General features: G+C 34.8%; 1 protein-coding gene across 3 annotated transcripts in view; it reads right to left on the bottom strand.

Moving 5' to 3' along the window:
• The window catches only part of LOC100184574 (cystathionine gamma-lyase), a 21,837-nt gene that overhangs the window by 5,323 nt on the left and 2,142 nt on the right, over positions 1-14,372 (bottom strand). Inside the window, exons 1-4 of one of the 3 annotated variants that reach the window (XM_026835909.1) lie at positions 14,049-14,207; positions 13,545-13,626; positions 13,114-13,219; positions 12,733-12,832 (exon numbers count right to left, since the gene is read on the bottom strand). The exons of 1 other annotated variant lie outside the window; for it this stretch is intronic. In XM_026835909.1, the coding sequence (XP_026691710.1) occupies positions 12,733-12,832; positions 13,114-13,219; positions 13,545-13,626; positions 14,049-14,192 (432 nt within the window). In that variant the 5' untranslated portion in view covers positions 14,193-14,207. Of the gene's footprint in view, positions 1-12,732; positions 12,833-13,113; positions 13,220-13,544; positions 13,627-14,048; positions 14,208-14,372 lie in introns of those variants that run through there. One more of the 3 variants, XM_026835908.1, reaches the window with a different exon arrangement.

Here is a 14,372-nt window from a genome sequence, read left to right as displayed (position 1 = left end):
ACAGCACAATCAGGCATGATTACTCAGCTTATGGTAAACTCCTATATGGTAACTTTAAATACAGATATAAATATAGTCTATGCCATATAGGGAAAAAACAAAAAGAATTTAAAATCTGAACCCTAGAAAGTCACGAAAACTAATTCTCCACTAAGCTTGGTAGGCTATTTTGTTTGGTTATACACTGATCCCTAGGAAATAGCTTCCAATAAGTTGCTGAAGCCATAGGTATTGTTAATACCTTAAAAAACGTTTTGATTTGCTTATCTATCAAAACTGCACCAATAAACCGCTGATAGACCGGGTTTTCCCCATAAACGAAATCTTGCATTGTGACGTCACAGTGCCCGCGAGTGACGTTTTTTACAACTTTGAAATTTGATTTTTTAAACGTTCATAACTTTTAAATTAAAGCGAATTTTCACAAACTGGCTGTGAATTTAGCATCAGTAGACATAAAACTTTATTCTTATGCAAAAAACTGCGCAACCATGAGAACCGTGGGCCGGACTCTTTAAAGCTTTTCTTGCAAAAATTCTATAAATGTGTTTTTATGACAAATATTAATATTCATTATTTAAAAAAAATTAAAATTAATTGTTTTTTTAATGGGAATGGTATGTTAGTGACTAACAAAGATGCATGCGTAAGTTATACTTTCGCAAAAAAATTGAAAATTTGATATTTATATGATTCAAGTTATGATCATACTTTTTAATATTTTACACCCAAGCCCCCTTATTTTTGAAGAAAAATAACGTTTCATTTTGTAGCTATGAAAGTAGCGCTAGAACATATTTTTAACGCTGGTTCTTGCAAAAATTCCATAAATATGTTTTTATGGCGAATATTAATATTCATAATTAATACTTTGTCGAATTTTAGATTTACTTCAGAATCGGTACCGCTGGGGTCTATTTAGTTTAGGCTGGTGGCACCAGTAGAAAGTATCGAAAATGGCCGCTATAATATCTGTATTCTAGGTCCTAGAATTAGGAAACGGATTGTAAAACAACGAGTCTTGTTATACATTGTTTCGCGTCTATGACGTCATAGTCGCCACGATTACGGAGCCTACGGCATAGCATTTTATCATTGCTGGGTGCTGTTTTTCGTTTAAATATTGCGATTTTTTAAAAACCAAGCACTTCTGTGCGTAAAATGGCTTTCTACTAATGTTATATCTTATCACAATAATAAACCTCACAAAAATAATCCACTTTTATTGAACACTCAATCGATTAAAGATTAAAAAAACAGAAAATTTGCCTAATATCGAAGTGACATTGAGGAAAACAATACTGAGTTACAATTTTTGGTCCTCTGCTTGAATTAGTAAGCTACCCTTTCTGCGTTCCGGGTCTTTATGAAATCGGAAAACGCGAACACCCTATCTGCTAGTACTTAAGCAGTTTGGAGCTGCATGTCCACTCATGTTGGATTATAAATGTAGTAAAGAATGGTTCTGTAGATTTGTAGGTATGATCATATACTATTATGTAAACTAAGCTAATTGCTGCTAGTCTTAATCGCCAACGTAAAGTACCCTGTTAAACCACACTGTACGCCGAAAACCAGTCAAAATATTAATTTACTCCACATTAATTCCTAGATTTTATATTGTATAACAAGATTTATATTAGAAATAATATTTTAAATGTTAAAACAACCGCTATACGTGTTTTCTAGCTTTGTATTGCTTACAAGAACTAAATGAACACATGTCGACCATGCATTTGTATAGGCGATTCACGCTCTGTGGGCTCCGTAATGGCGGACACGAGCGCCGTTTCCTAACTTGGTCTATACTAACTTTGGGATTAACTTGGTCGGGTTTTATGGTTGGGTCGCTTTTTAGGAACAAAGTTTTTATGTCTACTGGTGCTAAATTAACAGCTATAGTTTGTAAAAAGGTTACTTTAAGGAGTCCGGCCCACGGTTCTCATGGTTGCGCAGTTTTTTGCATAACAATTAAAGTTTTATGTCTAATGCTAAAACAGCTAGTTTGTGATAATTCGCTTTAATTAAAAAGTTATAAACATTAAAAAAAAACTTTAAAGGGGCAAAACACACCCCAAATGTACATCGCTTTAATCGATAGAGTGTGTTTTTCTTATTCCAACGACACTTTACTTGTTTTAATCGGTTCTGTGTAACCAAAGACATTCCAGCTCAAACACCGTAAAATTCATAAAACTGATTTGAAACTTGCGTGGCGAAAAAATTGAGAAGTCTACTACCCACGTGACAAACACGTCACAAAATTGTTGAAGCGTGGCAGCTCTTATTCACATAGGTGAGAAGCAGTGTATTTTGCGAAAAACGAGAAAACAAAAAAAACGCTGGTTTTGCTTTTACGAATGAATCAGTCACGTGACTAGTACGTTCCAACGTCACAATCACGGAGCTCGTAGTAAAAAAAGGAAAGCGCTAGAGATCACTGTTTGAGGACGAATATCTACGCCTATACTGGACCAATTTAAATAAGCAAAGTATTTTTGGAATCAATAAAACGGTCGCTTTTTGAATTTACCACAAAAATTAAAGTAACGCGGGATGTGTTTACGCCCTAGAACTAAAAAAGAGTAGAACGCGCAACTTCCCAAAACCGTGATATATTCTTTTTTCTATTCACATGACCGCAAACTCCGTCCCCATTTCGCTTGGTCTCAATTGTAAAGGATGGGCGCATAGTAGTTTTAAGAGGTTCTAGGTGTTTGTGTTAAAAAATATACCAACTATGTAAGTTTATTAGGCTAGTTTAGTTATTTGGTAGGTTAACGCTTACAGTTTACCACTTGTTTACGAAATTTAAATATTAAAAAAAAATAATTAAAAACCTTCAAATAAACGGTTTGTTAGGAATATATATATATAGAAAATCGTTGTTTTATTCTATGAGTTTAAATTAAGTCAAAAAATGAAGAAAAACTACATAAAACGCCCTCGATTTCATTGACTACAATAGTAAACGGGAACGCCCTGCGAAAGAGAGAGAGTGTATCACCTCTCTCTTTTGCCGACATTAAAGATGCGCGTTTTCTATTCTTTTTTTATTTTTTATAGAGAATGAATGAATGTAACTTACTTTATCCTCGCGTGGCCGGAAAACGGCACTCGTTATAACACGGGTGTTCATACACCTCGCGCTAGCTTACAAGTTATCATGTTACTTTGTGGCTAATTATTTTTTGTGGATTTTTTCAGTTTTTTTTATGTGTGGCTGATAATTTTGAAAACCCATTAGTGACCAGTGGGTTGAAACAATTGCCGTCAAGTGTCTTGCCCAAGGACACGTGCGCCCACAAATGTAGCAATGACAAGCCTTGAACCCATCACCCCATGGGTTCGAATTAAGCGGGCGCACTAACTAACTGTGCTACGGCGCCGGGAAAACCCGGCCTAATAGCGGTTTATCGTTTTCTGATGCAGTTTTGATGGATAATTAAAATCAAAACGTTTTTAAGGTATAGTAGGGTGGGGGAAGATGGAACACTTTGTCAGACAATACTTTTGTTTTAATTTTCTTTTTACGGACCCCCATTTAATAATAAACGGGGAAATAAGGTTACAGAATTATTCGACAGTATTATCGCGACTTTATAACACGCCCGTCAAAGCAGATTACTCTTTTTAAATATTAAGAAAATATGTAAAATAGAAACAGTATGTTTTGAACAGGTAAAAAAATGCGAAATAGTACGGTGCTAATTTTTAATGCTCGCTAAATCACAGTAAAGCCGAAGAATTTTTTATTTTGCGTCTGCGAACGATTAAACTAGTTTCATAGCTTCATAAATCAACCTTGACTATTTCGTACAGTTTGATTTTGTCTCATAAAACTAGTTTTAGTTTTCTAAAAAAAAATACTGATTAAGCATGAAGAAAATAGACAGGGGTCAATATGACTTTAATTTGAGATAAAAACAACATAAAAATCTCGGTTAACGTTATATATATGAAGTTTACATGGCAAAGAAACTAGCGCAGCCTGTTAAATTCGGTAGATTAACTACAAGTTGCAAAATGCTGCTAATGTAAATATATTTCAATTTAGAGTCCCATCTTCCCCCACATTGTAGTTTTGTGTGTTTTCATTGCCAAACTTTGAAATATTTGCTTTTAATTTAGTAATTTATACATCAGGGGTTATTCAACTATAAGATACTGATATAATAAAAAGATAATATTTTGAAAATATATTCGAAATTGGGTCATGTGCACTTGGTGATTATTTATGAGAAGTGACTTGTGCCAAAAACAGAGTAGTAATACTCAGTTTGTAGCAAAAATAAAAACTTTATCAATAGCTATGATCAATATTCTGGTATTACAAGTTCATATACATTTGTAGGATACAATATTTATTCATTGAAGTTCGAACATTACCCATTGGCGTTCAAACAATACCAATTGTTATGCAATAATATAATGTAGAAGTAACATGTAAAAACTATAGCAATAGGGCAAGAAAAAGAATGTTTACGCTTAATTTTCAAGGCGTACAGTATTATTTCGTGTTATTTACGTATATTCTCATTTGTGAATACACTTAATAATCAAAATTAACAATGATTTTAAACTGTCCCATCTTATTCTGTGTGTTTTCGAATTTGTAAAATTTCACCTGTTGTGCGGATCGCTAAATAAGTCCTCGTGTGTTTTATTATATTTTATTAAATTGGTGTCAATTAATAAAGGAATGATAGTACTAATTCGTGGTATTACCCAAAAACCGTCATCTCATTGATTTTGGAAGTATTTGGCAATATGTGCTTAAGTGTCCCATCTTCTCCCAGCATTGTTCTATATTAGCAATATATATTTTAACGGCTTCAGCAACTTATTGAAATTTATTTCCTAGGGATCAGTGTATATCCACACAAAACAGCAAAGCAAGCTTAATTAGTGGAGATTTAGTTTTTGTGACTTTCCAGGGTTCAGATTTTAAGTTCTTTTCGATTTTTCCCATACGACATAAAGTCGATAGACTCCATTTAATTTTGTATTTAAAGTTTTCATAAGCCGAGTAATCATGCTTGATTGGTGCTGTGTTTAAAATAGCACAACAAGAATGACTGTAAACTAAAGTGATAAGTACGTGTGTGTTTTCATTTTCAAAAGGAAGAGTGGGACATAGAAAAAAGCAAGCGACATTTTATTGGTATGCTGGCCATCTCATATTTTTGGTGAACATTTGACGTCAGATGGTTTTACTATCATATGTTCCCACTAGGATTTGCAAGGAAACTTGTTCGGATCAAGTAAGCAGCATTTATTTGGGGAACGCAGAAGAACAAGCATTCTTTATTCAAAACCATGATAATAATCCAATATTTAAATGTAATTTTTTAAATGTTGAATGTACTCGAAACCGTGCTGCCCTCACGTGTCTTGGGCTCTGCTAACCCGCACCTCGCTCAAGAGCGATCCGACTCTAGCAGAACAGTAACGACTCCATGACAAGTCCAGGTTTACAACTCAATTTATTCGATAACAGTGAGCACAGCGAGCATTGCAGGTCCCGACTCCGGCTCCGACTGCCTCATTCTATACAGCAGTACAGGGCTTATATAATGGCAAGAATGCAAAATGCGAGAAGAGACTGTAGCGGTTGATGTGGGAAAGCAGTAGATTTATTAATGTATTTTTATTTCACTACAAATATACTGAAGTCCCAAGATCGAGTGTGTGCAACTTACGTCATTCTAATGACCGTTTTTTCGTGTCCAACATTTTCACAATCGTATAAATTTACGTCTTCTTTGCGTAAGGGAGACAATTACAGTATCATCAAAGCGTAGATAAAACACTCCCGATTCTTTTTATGTCTGTTTTCTAATGTTTACTGACGTTGCATGCCCCAGGGTCAAACTAACTGGGCGTTTTACTATTCTTTTATTGTGTGTTTTCATTATAAAATGAGTGCACAAATATTGGACACTACGCTTTCAGACTACGCATTTGTGACTACGCATTCTCGTGAGCTATTTTCCGTCATCGTTGTTCGTGTTAATAAAGGAGTCAAAACCGTTGAGCTGGTGGTTTGTCATTTACTATACAATCTGCGTCAGAACAGCCAAGAAGATAGTACCAGGCGTCAACAATCAACCAAGAGAAAAGAATCAACATCGTACGGAGTCAACATCAACCAAGCTAATCACTCACGTTTAACGCCGCCCCCAACAAGACATTACACGCGAGAATGACAATAAATCCGGTAGAAGATTTAAACTTGGTTACGTCAGTTACAACATTATACAGCAAGGCTCCGTACTGTCACAGAGCAAAGTCTCTCGGCACTGTCCTAACAATGCGGTTTCCTCATTAAGACCCGTCCGCGTTGCGCCAGCTGGCAACTTTACACAACACGCAATCGTTATGCATATAGTGTAATTTAGATAATTATGTATATTATAAATCTGTGCTCGAAACACACTCAACCGCTACACTATTATTCTGTTTTTGGTATGAGGGGAGAATTATAAAAACTATATGAGTGCAAAGTGATTTGTGTAAATTTGTATTCCGCATGTTCTTGTCTGTATCAGGATTATCATATTCCAACACATATGTGTTTACACTATGGTGCAACACCTTAACCAACAGACCTGCAAAATTAAAATAAATTATGGTTTTGGAGTAATACCACCAATTAGTACTATCATTCCTTTATTAATTGACAACAATTCAAAAATATATATTACCAGAGAGCAAAGCTCTAATGGATGGACACATATAATTTAAACATTAAGATAGATGATATTAGTTAAAGAAACAGCGTGTGGTCTCACTGCTGCTATTGTGAATCAAAAACGTGTTTAGACAATCATGTTTTGTTGCAGGCGTAAAATTGCTTATATTTACCCTGTCAAATATCTTTAGAAATATATAAACTACTCATTAAATTAAACGAACTTGCTAAGTTTTGTTTGCATTTTCCTTTTGTGGGTAGGTGCAAAATAGTTTTTAATAACTTTTAAATACATTTTTTGGCAAAATAATATAAAAGTTATCCTTATAATAATAAAATGTCACAAATTACCCGCTTCTATATGAATAAAATGTCACAAATTACCCGCTGCTATTTCTTGTTTTTGACTATTTTCAAAACAGAAAACAAATGACACATATTTCAGACTTTTAACCCCTTAAACATATTTTTAAGTTCAATTTTACCATAATTTACTTTTTACATAATATTTTTTTCTATTGGCTGTAGGAGGTTCTTTTAATGGGATGTCGCAAAAATAAACAGTAGGTGTACCCAGAATCTGAATTCTCCAGTTACCTTACAAAATAGATTAAGTCAAACTGATTACTTTAAATTCAATTAAGTCGGAACTACTTCTGGCTATAATATATTCTTTAACAACAAACAGAGATGTGTCAATAATTCTGTCAGGAAGGAAGTACTAGTAAAATTTAAACAGCGACAAAGGTCTAAAGTTAGACACAAGTACGAAGGGAGGCTATCGTGCGTTTGTTTGTATTATACAGTCTTAATTTATGATGCGCTGTATGAACCATTTTTGGACCTCGAGGAAGAGCCTCTGTCCTGCTTTAAAAAAAAAACTCGAGTAGAAAATAGGTTATAAGCAACAGGACAGATCAAGGCATAAGCACCTTAAGACAAAAGGCTAATGCTTGTGTTTATCCAATTTCCTATATTGTTTTTAAGGACCGGTTTTAAAAGTCCACAACGGACATATCAATTAACCTACTTGTTGTTACTGCGGTGTTCTTTTGCTAGATATATATAGGCTGTCTTAAAAAACTTCTGTTTTAAGCCAAATACTATTTGCCCTCAGCGACTGAGCCAAACTAAACTGTTGGTAAAACTTACTTGTATGCCGCACGTGGTTAAAAGTAACTCCTATCTGTTCAGTCATGCTTAAAAATATAAGATGTTGATAAAATATCCCGAAAAATAAGGTAATTTACCCGGGATTGGTAAATAAACTGTTATTTGATGCAAAAACTCTGACGTAACAATGTATTATAATGGGCATTGTTCGCGTCAATAGGCCTCTTATTTTCTAAGAAGTTTCGGTGTATTCCTAGGCCGTGTGTTGAGTAGGCCATGCTGCAGGTAAGCCTGCTGACGGTTTTCACATTTTAATGCAAGTATGCTAGAAGTAGTCTAAAATATTGTATATTAATTTTCATGAAAAAATACTGCTGTTATTTAAAAATAAATCTCCTCAAATGAAAAATGTAGTATTTTTGAAGCGAAGTGGTTCAATAAAGAGTGGAAATTTTCTACACCACTTGTTTGCTCAGCTATAGTGACACATTTTTTACTGACTCTATAAAGTGCTTTATATGCATTACCTCTTCCCGTTACTGTAGGCACAGATGAGAGAGGCCACTCATAAACTCGTTATACAGATGTGCGACTACATGCATTTCTATGGAAAAATTTCGTCACGCTTTGCTGGTCACATGGAGGATTTTTCGGTAAGGACCTCGCCAATTCGTATAACGCGAGGGTATAGGAGTAATGCGCTTCTGGAGATGTAAATAGTTTTATACGACCGATTTGAATACGGAAAACTTATTTTTTATCACCAAAAATCGTTAAACCAGAGCTCAGGAAAGAAGTAAGCACTAATTTAAGGCTATTGTGTGACTTGGTGACCGAATAGAACGTCGTTATCAGTAGAAAATTTCCTAATACTGATGTATTTATGTTTTGTACTTTTGTTATATTCTTAATATGTTTATAAGGTAATAATAACTTTTTATAATAATAACTTTAATATAACAGTAATTTAAAAAACGTTAACGCCCCTATTTAAAAAACGTTAGCCTCATGAATGTATAAAAAAAATTGTCCGGAATTAAACACTTTGATCAGAATGCATAGTTTGCTTTTGATTTTTGTTTTAGTTATACCTACAAATGCAATTTATCGATAACATATTACTTGTATGCTTTGAAAATGGTTAATTCCGCTGTATGTGGTTTTCAACTTGTGATAGACTATTAACTTATACCATTCAGATCTGTACTGTTATTTGCAGATGGTGCTGTTAGTTTAAGTGCTGGAGTCAGTTTCCTAGAAAAAAAAGCCTTGAAGCTGTCATTACATAAAACAATGGAAATAATACATTAACGCTATCGTGGTCGAATGGGTTCGCGCGTGGAAGGGGATTGGGAACACTAAATAAAGTGGGGTACGCTGCTCGTATTAGCCAACGAGTACCCGCAGAAAATATACATGATTCAATTTTCAATTCACAAAAGCGAATGTTGTTGCTGAGGTACTCTGGTGTTTTACAATCCAGATCTTTCCTCCAGCTACAGATTACCCACTTTCTCAATCAAAAGCATTGCAACATATCCTGATTCATGAATATATATAAATTTACTCGTCCTTTTAAGATATACTTCAATTTTTCTTTCAGCGCCTTAAAGAATTTTTATTGTCTACTTTATTTTTTGAGAAATTTATAGCACTGCAGTAAACCACTCCCTTTCTTGTCTTTTTTATCTTAACTGTTCCTGTTACAATTGCCTTCTGCTTATTATAACTACCAATTGTATTTAATTATAACTAATTCTAAATAAATAATTGAAATGTTAAGCTGATGGATTATTTTATCAGATTTAAACTGTAAAATCTGTGATTCTAATTGTAGAAACAATAACTTTAAGGTATTTTCTGCTCTTTATATCTTTATTTATGCACAAACACGATACAGCACATAATCAAAATGACACAAAAACTTTCAACATTCTGCTGGATTCCAATTTTAAAGCTGTTTTGTCCAAGTAAGCCTTATTAATATGGTGAAATACTGAAATTAATCACAGTGGAATCTCTAGATTCGGATGAATAGCATTATGATAGCCACGGATTTGTGAATTACGAAACCAACATTTTATCTATAGAATTCGGCCCCATATTGCAAGGCCATTTTTCCTGCGTTATAGAATCATCTGTTTGCATCATGGTTCATGGATGCAACCTGAAGTTTACGAGTGGACATGCCTCCTACCGCCTAAAAAGACTGAAATGCGCATATAATGTAACCAATAATAAGTTTCTTACTTATATGAGCTCTGGTGTATCCATTTTTGATGATAAAAATAAGTTTTTCGTCTTCAAAGCGGTCGTATAAAACTATTTACATCTCCAGAAGCGCATTACTCCTATACCTCGCGACTCGCGTTATACAAATTGGCGAGGTCCTTACCGAAAAATCCTACATGTGACCAGCGAAGCGTGACGAAATTTTTCCATGGAAATGCATGTAGTCGCACATCTGTATAACGAGTTTATGAGTGGCCTCTCTCATCTGTGCTGTAGGTATATCAGACTCCAACAGTATCTGATCTGTTACGCTGTCTAGCGGTAAGTGCACATTGAGTGAGTCACTCCATTGCAAAATAAGTAGCCGTTTCGAAAAATGGTAGGAGATTTTCGCTATAGTGAAGTGTGACGTCATCGAGGGTCAAACGCGAGTGAGAAAGACTGTGTTTAGATACGAGTAGCGAGAAAAGTCTTTGTTTACATGTGAGAAGCGCCTTATTTTAAAGATGCCGAACCGTTGCGTTGTTGGAGGTGTTCAAATAGCTACAATGATAATGTGAAAATACTTAAATTTCCGAAAAGCCCAATATCGAAGCAGTTGGTGAAGTTTGTGCAGTCCAGGGGCCGAGAAACCTCTTTAAAACAGTGGTATATGTAGTAAACATTTTATACCCGACTGGTATGGGAAGAAGTTTAGATCTACTACTGAGATACTGTTGGAGTCTGATATGTATTGAGTCGGCCATGCCTGCAGTGATAGTAAACTATATGCTATAAAAATATCTCTTACGCAGCAAAGAAGGACGTATTGCGAAAAGTAATGACTGCACAAAAAAATAGTGTGATTGTGACTTCGTAGTTTGAATTGTTATCATAAACATTCAAATTTCAAATATTTGCAGAATACATATACAAGAACTGTACATCTAAAGAAGTTTAGTACTGGATAATGACGGTTTTCGCTCATCAGAACTTTCTTGGACATCACATTTAACCTCTATTACCTTGAACCTGACAAGGAAGTTGCAATCTTAGCCCATACAAATTGTTTTTCTATGTATATCTTTTATTAAGTATTGTTTTTTTACAAAATATAAAATTCAAAATTGGCAGTTTGAACCCAGTATAGGTGTCATTTGGAAATGTGGATCTAGTCATGTAACATGTTAACAACACATGATGGGAAAGGCACAAGAACACTTTGGGCAGGTTAACCTATACTGAACAACGTAATAACTTGTGTTGCGCTAAAATAGAGTCCACAGCACTACCATAATCTTGCTTGTAAGCTAAGTGTGCTGTCTCTAAAATCAAGGGTTTGCCATGGAATCATGGGGGTGCTTCGTGATACAAGTATAACCTAACTGATTTCCATTAATTGATTCAGTCGCCTCACTTCCAAGTTAACAGCGACATAACAATTGTAAAAAAGAGGGCATTGGTATACAATTGTCACGTGTGCACCTTAATAAAAAAATATTTTATGAAATATGTTTTGATTTACTAAAAAACTAACCATAAGCAGTTTGCCATTCGCATTTTCAACAATATTGGTGCCTCATTTCGGAATATTCAGGCTCATCCACATTCACCATGTATTTCCTCCACATCCTCATTTAGGTCAGAAATTGAATCAGCACTATAAAAACTTTCTAAATTGACCATGTTGGCTCTTCAACTCAGGCTCAGCAACCTGTACAAGCACTGACTACGCTGTGTTCGCTTCTCTCTTTGACCCTCGATGGCGTCACACACGGTTTTCGTCGCTTTCGTTCACATCGCTTCAAACACAACTTTAAACATCCGTATCTCGAAAACGAGTGACCCGATCGGGCTAATTCTTTCGCCAAAACATTCGTACAATTTATATCTTACAGTATAAATAGTTTATACTTATTGATGACCGTGTCACATTCACTTTAACGAGTTTAACACCTCGTGGTTATACGAGACCATGTATGTTACTTTGTGGGTGATTATATTTTTATTTTCATTTTTTTCATATATGGCTGATAATTTGGACAACCCATTAGTGACCACTGGGTTGGAGCAATTGCCGTTAAGTGTCTTGCCCAGACACATACGCCCACAATGTAGCAGCGACGAGCTGAACCCATTACCTAATGGTTACAGGCAGGAGCACTAACCACTACGCCACGGCGCCGGAACTATAGTAAATACACATATATCTAAAGTAAATACACAGTAGCGAAGAAAAAATTAGTTAAAACAACAAAGAGAAAGGAATTAGCAACAAAATGACAGTTGTTTAGCTGTTGTTATATTCGCTGTAAGTTATAATGCGAAGTCAATGTTATTTCTTAATTATATAATTTAAATTACCAGTTAAGAACATTGTAATTTGCCCATGGCCAAGTTATCTAATTCCATTGTTGCCAGTAATCAACGATGGAGTTTCTAATACAAGTCACTAGTATCAAGAAACATGATAAGCCATAGTGGTTAAAGGTTCCCATGTGGGTTTTATTTCCCATGACTGAACTGTCACTCATGGTTTACGTTACCATCAGTCATCACTGTATGCTATATAGGGGGAGGTCTTATGGTAGACATGGAATGGCCAAGAGGAGCTGACATTTAAGCCAGAGTTGGCTTAGTGGCAATAAGATATTAAAGAAATAGATCTGTGTGTTTACCACAAGCCCATGTTAGATTATGATAAACATTATCACCTTAGTGTTTGGTTTAATTGCAGCTTTCACATTATCAAGATTTGTAAAATCTACAAAGCTGAATTCGAGCCCAAACTTTGCAGCAACCTTTTGAAAGTACCTGAAAAATCATTATTTAAATTTCGAATTATTATATACCTGGGCTTTTTTATCATGTTTTTAACAGCAAACTACATGTTAAAGTAAATGTATTCGTTGTGCATGTATTCGTACATGTAACATAGGAAAAGTACATGTATTCGTAGTTATACCCATTGGGGAGATAGAATAAAGGATAGTTTTCTCTTTCCCTATGTTTTCACACATGTTGTAAGTAACAACTATTTTTGCTCCCACGACACAGGATAAATAAGTTACATTTATTTAAATAGAAAGTCTAACCTGTTAGTTCCTCCGTATACATCATCGGTTGATATAACATGATCTCCTGCCTTCAATGTATTGATGATTGTCATTGTTGCAGCGAGGCCACTTGAATATGCTAGAGCTGCATTTGAAATAACAAGTTTGTATAGTAAGTTTAAATAAGCATGGAAATGCATCTGATATGAAAGCATGTGTTGGGATTAATGCAGAAATTAACCTATGAAATTCACCCGAAATATGTGTAATATAATTGAAAAACCTAAATTCTGTGCTTAATGTCACCAGCCCTTTACTATTTAACTTGTAGGAATTACATTTTAAAATATTGAAATGTTTATATTATGCCTTTATCCAAGAACTGACAGCTGCTTACATTGGGGGCTTATGTATCCTACTGTCCTTAAGCATGAAACATAACAACATTTACATTCATAAATACCCCGTACCATATTTAGCACCCTCAAGACCAGCAACACACTTTTCCAAACAACGTCTTGTGGGATTTCCACCACGACTGTAATCATAACCCTGGGAACAAATAAATGATAAGATTATTATCAAGCTCATTTTACTTTAGAACAAGACACTTCAGGTTACTGGGAAATTATAAAAAATTTGGACCATTATTTCATAAATGCAAGGGTTAAACATGTTTAAATGTAATTGGTCAAAAGAAGCATGGTCGCTACACCAAGCAGACAAACAACGAGCCATTTATGTTTATATGGATAATTTAGACTTCTAATTTAAGACTTCTAGTAAGAAGAAAAAGTGGGCATAAAGTAGATGAAATTGGGGGTTGATTCTACACTGTGAAAAAATCTTACATCAGTCAGTACATTGCATGATAATGTACAGGGGATTGTTGGAAGTTAGATCTATGTTATACAAATGTTAATGTACTATGTGTAAAGTTATCTTATTCAAAATATTCTCAACGGTGATCTTACATCAGTTAGTACACCAGGTGAAACTTGTTTAAACGTGGTTGATGGTGTAATGGGAGGAACCACCATCATGGAACTCCATTGTTCAGGATCTTGACCGTTGTGGATTGCAGTTGTTGCAAATCTAGGGAAATATAGAAATGTCATTTGTGTTTAATGTGTAGTATATTTATACACATTGTACCAGCTTACAAGTTACTACTTGTGTAACTTTGTTGGTGATTATTTTGTATGTTGATTGGTGTTAAGACTGTTTTTAATACAAGCATTGCCTATAAACACATTTAAGACACTTATAAAGTACTTGCATTGTTGCATATGTCAATT

Source organism: Ciona intestinalis, chromosome 9 (genome assembly GCF_000224145.3).
Source record: "Ciona intestinalis chromosome 9, KH, whole genome shotgun sequence".
NCBI classification, from domain to species: domain Eukaryota; kingdom Metazoa; phylum Chordata; class Ascidiacea; order Phlebobranchia; family Cionidae; genus Ciona; species Ciona intestinalis.
Note: the sequence above shows the minus strand (reverse complement) of the source record. Positions and strands in the feature narration are given on the sequence as shown.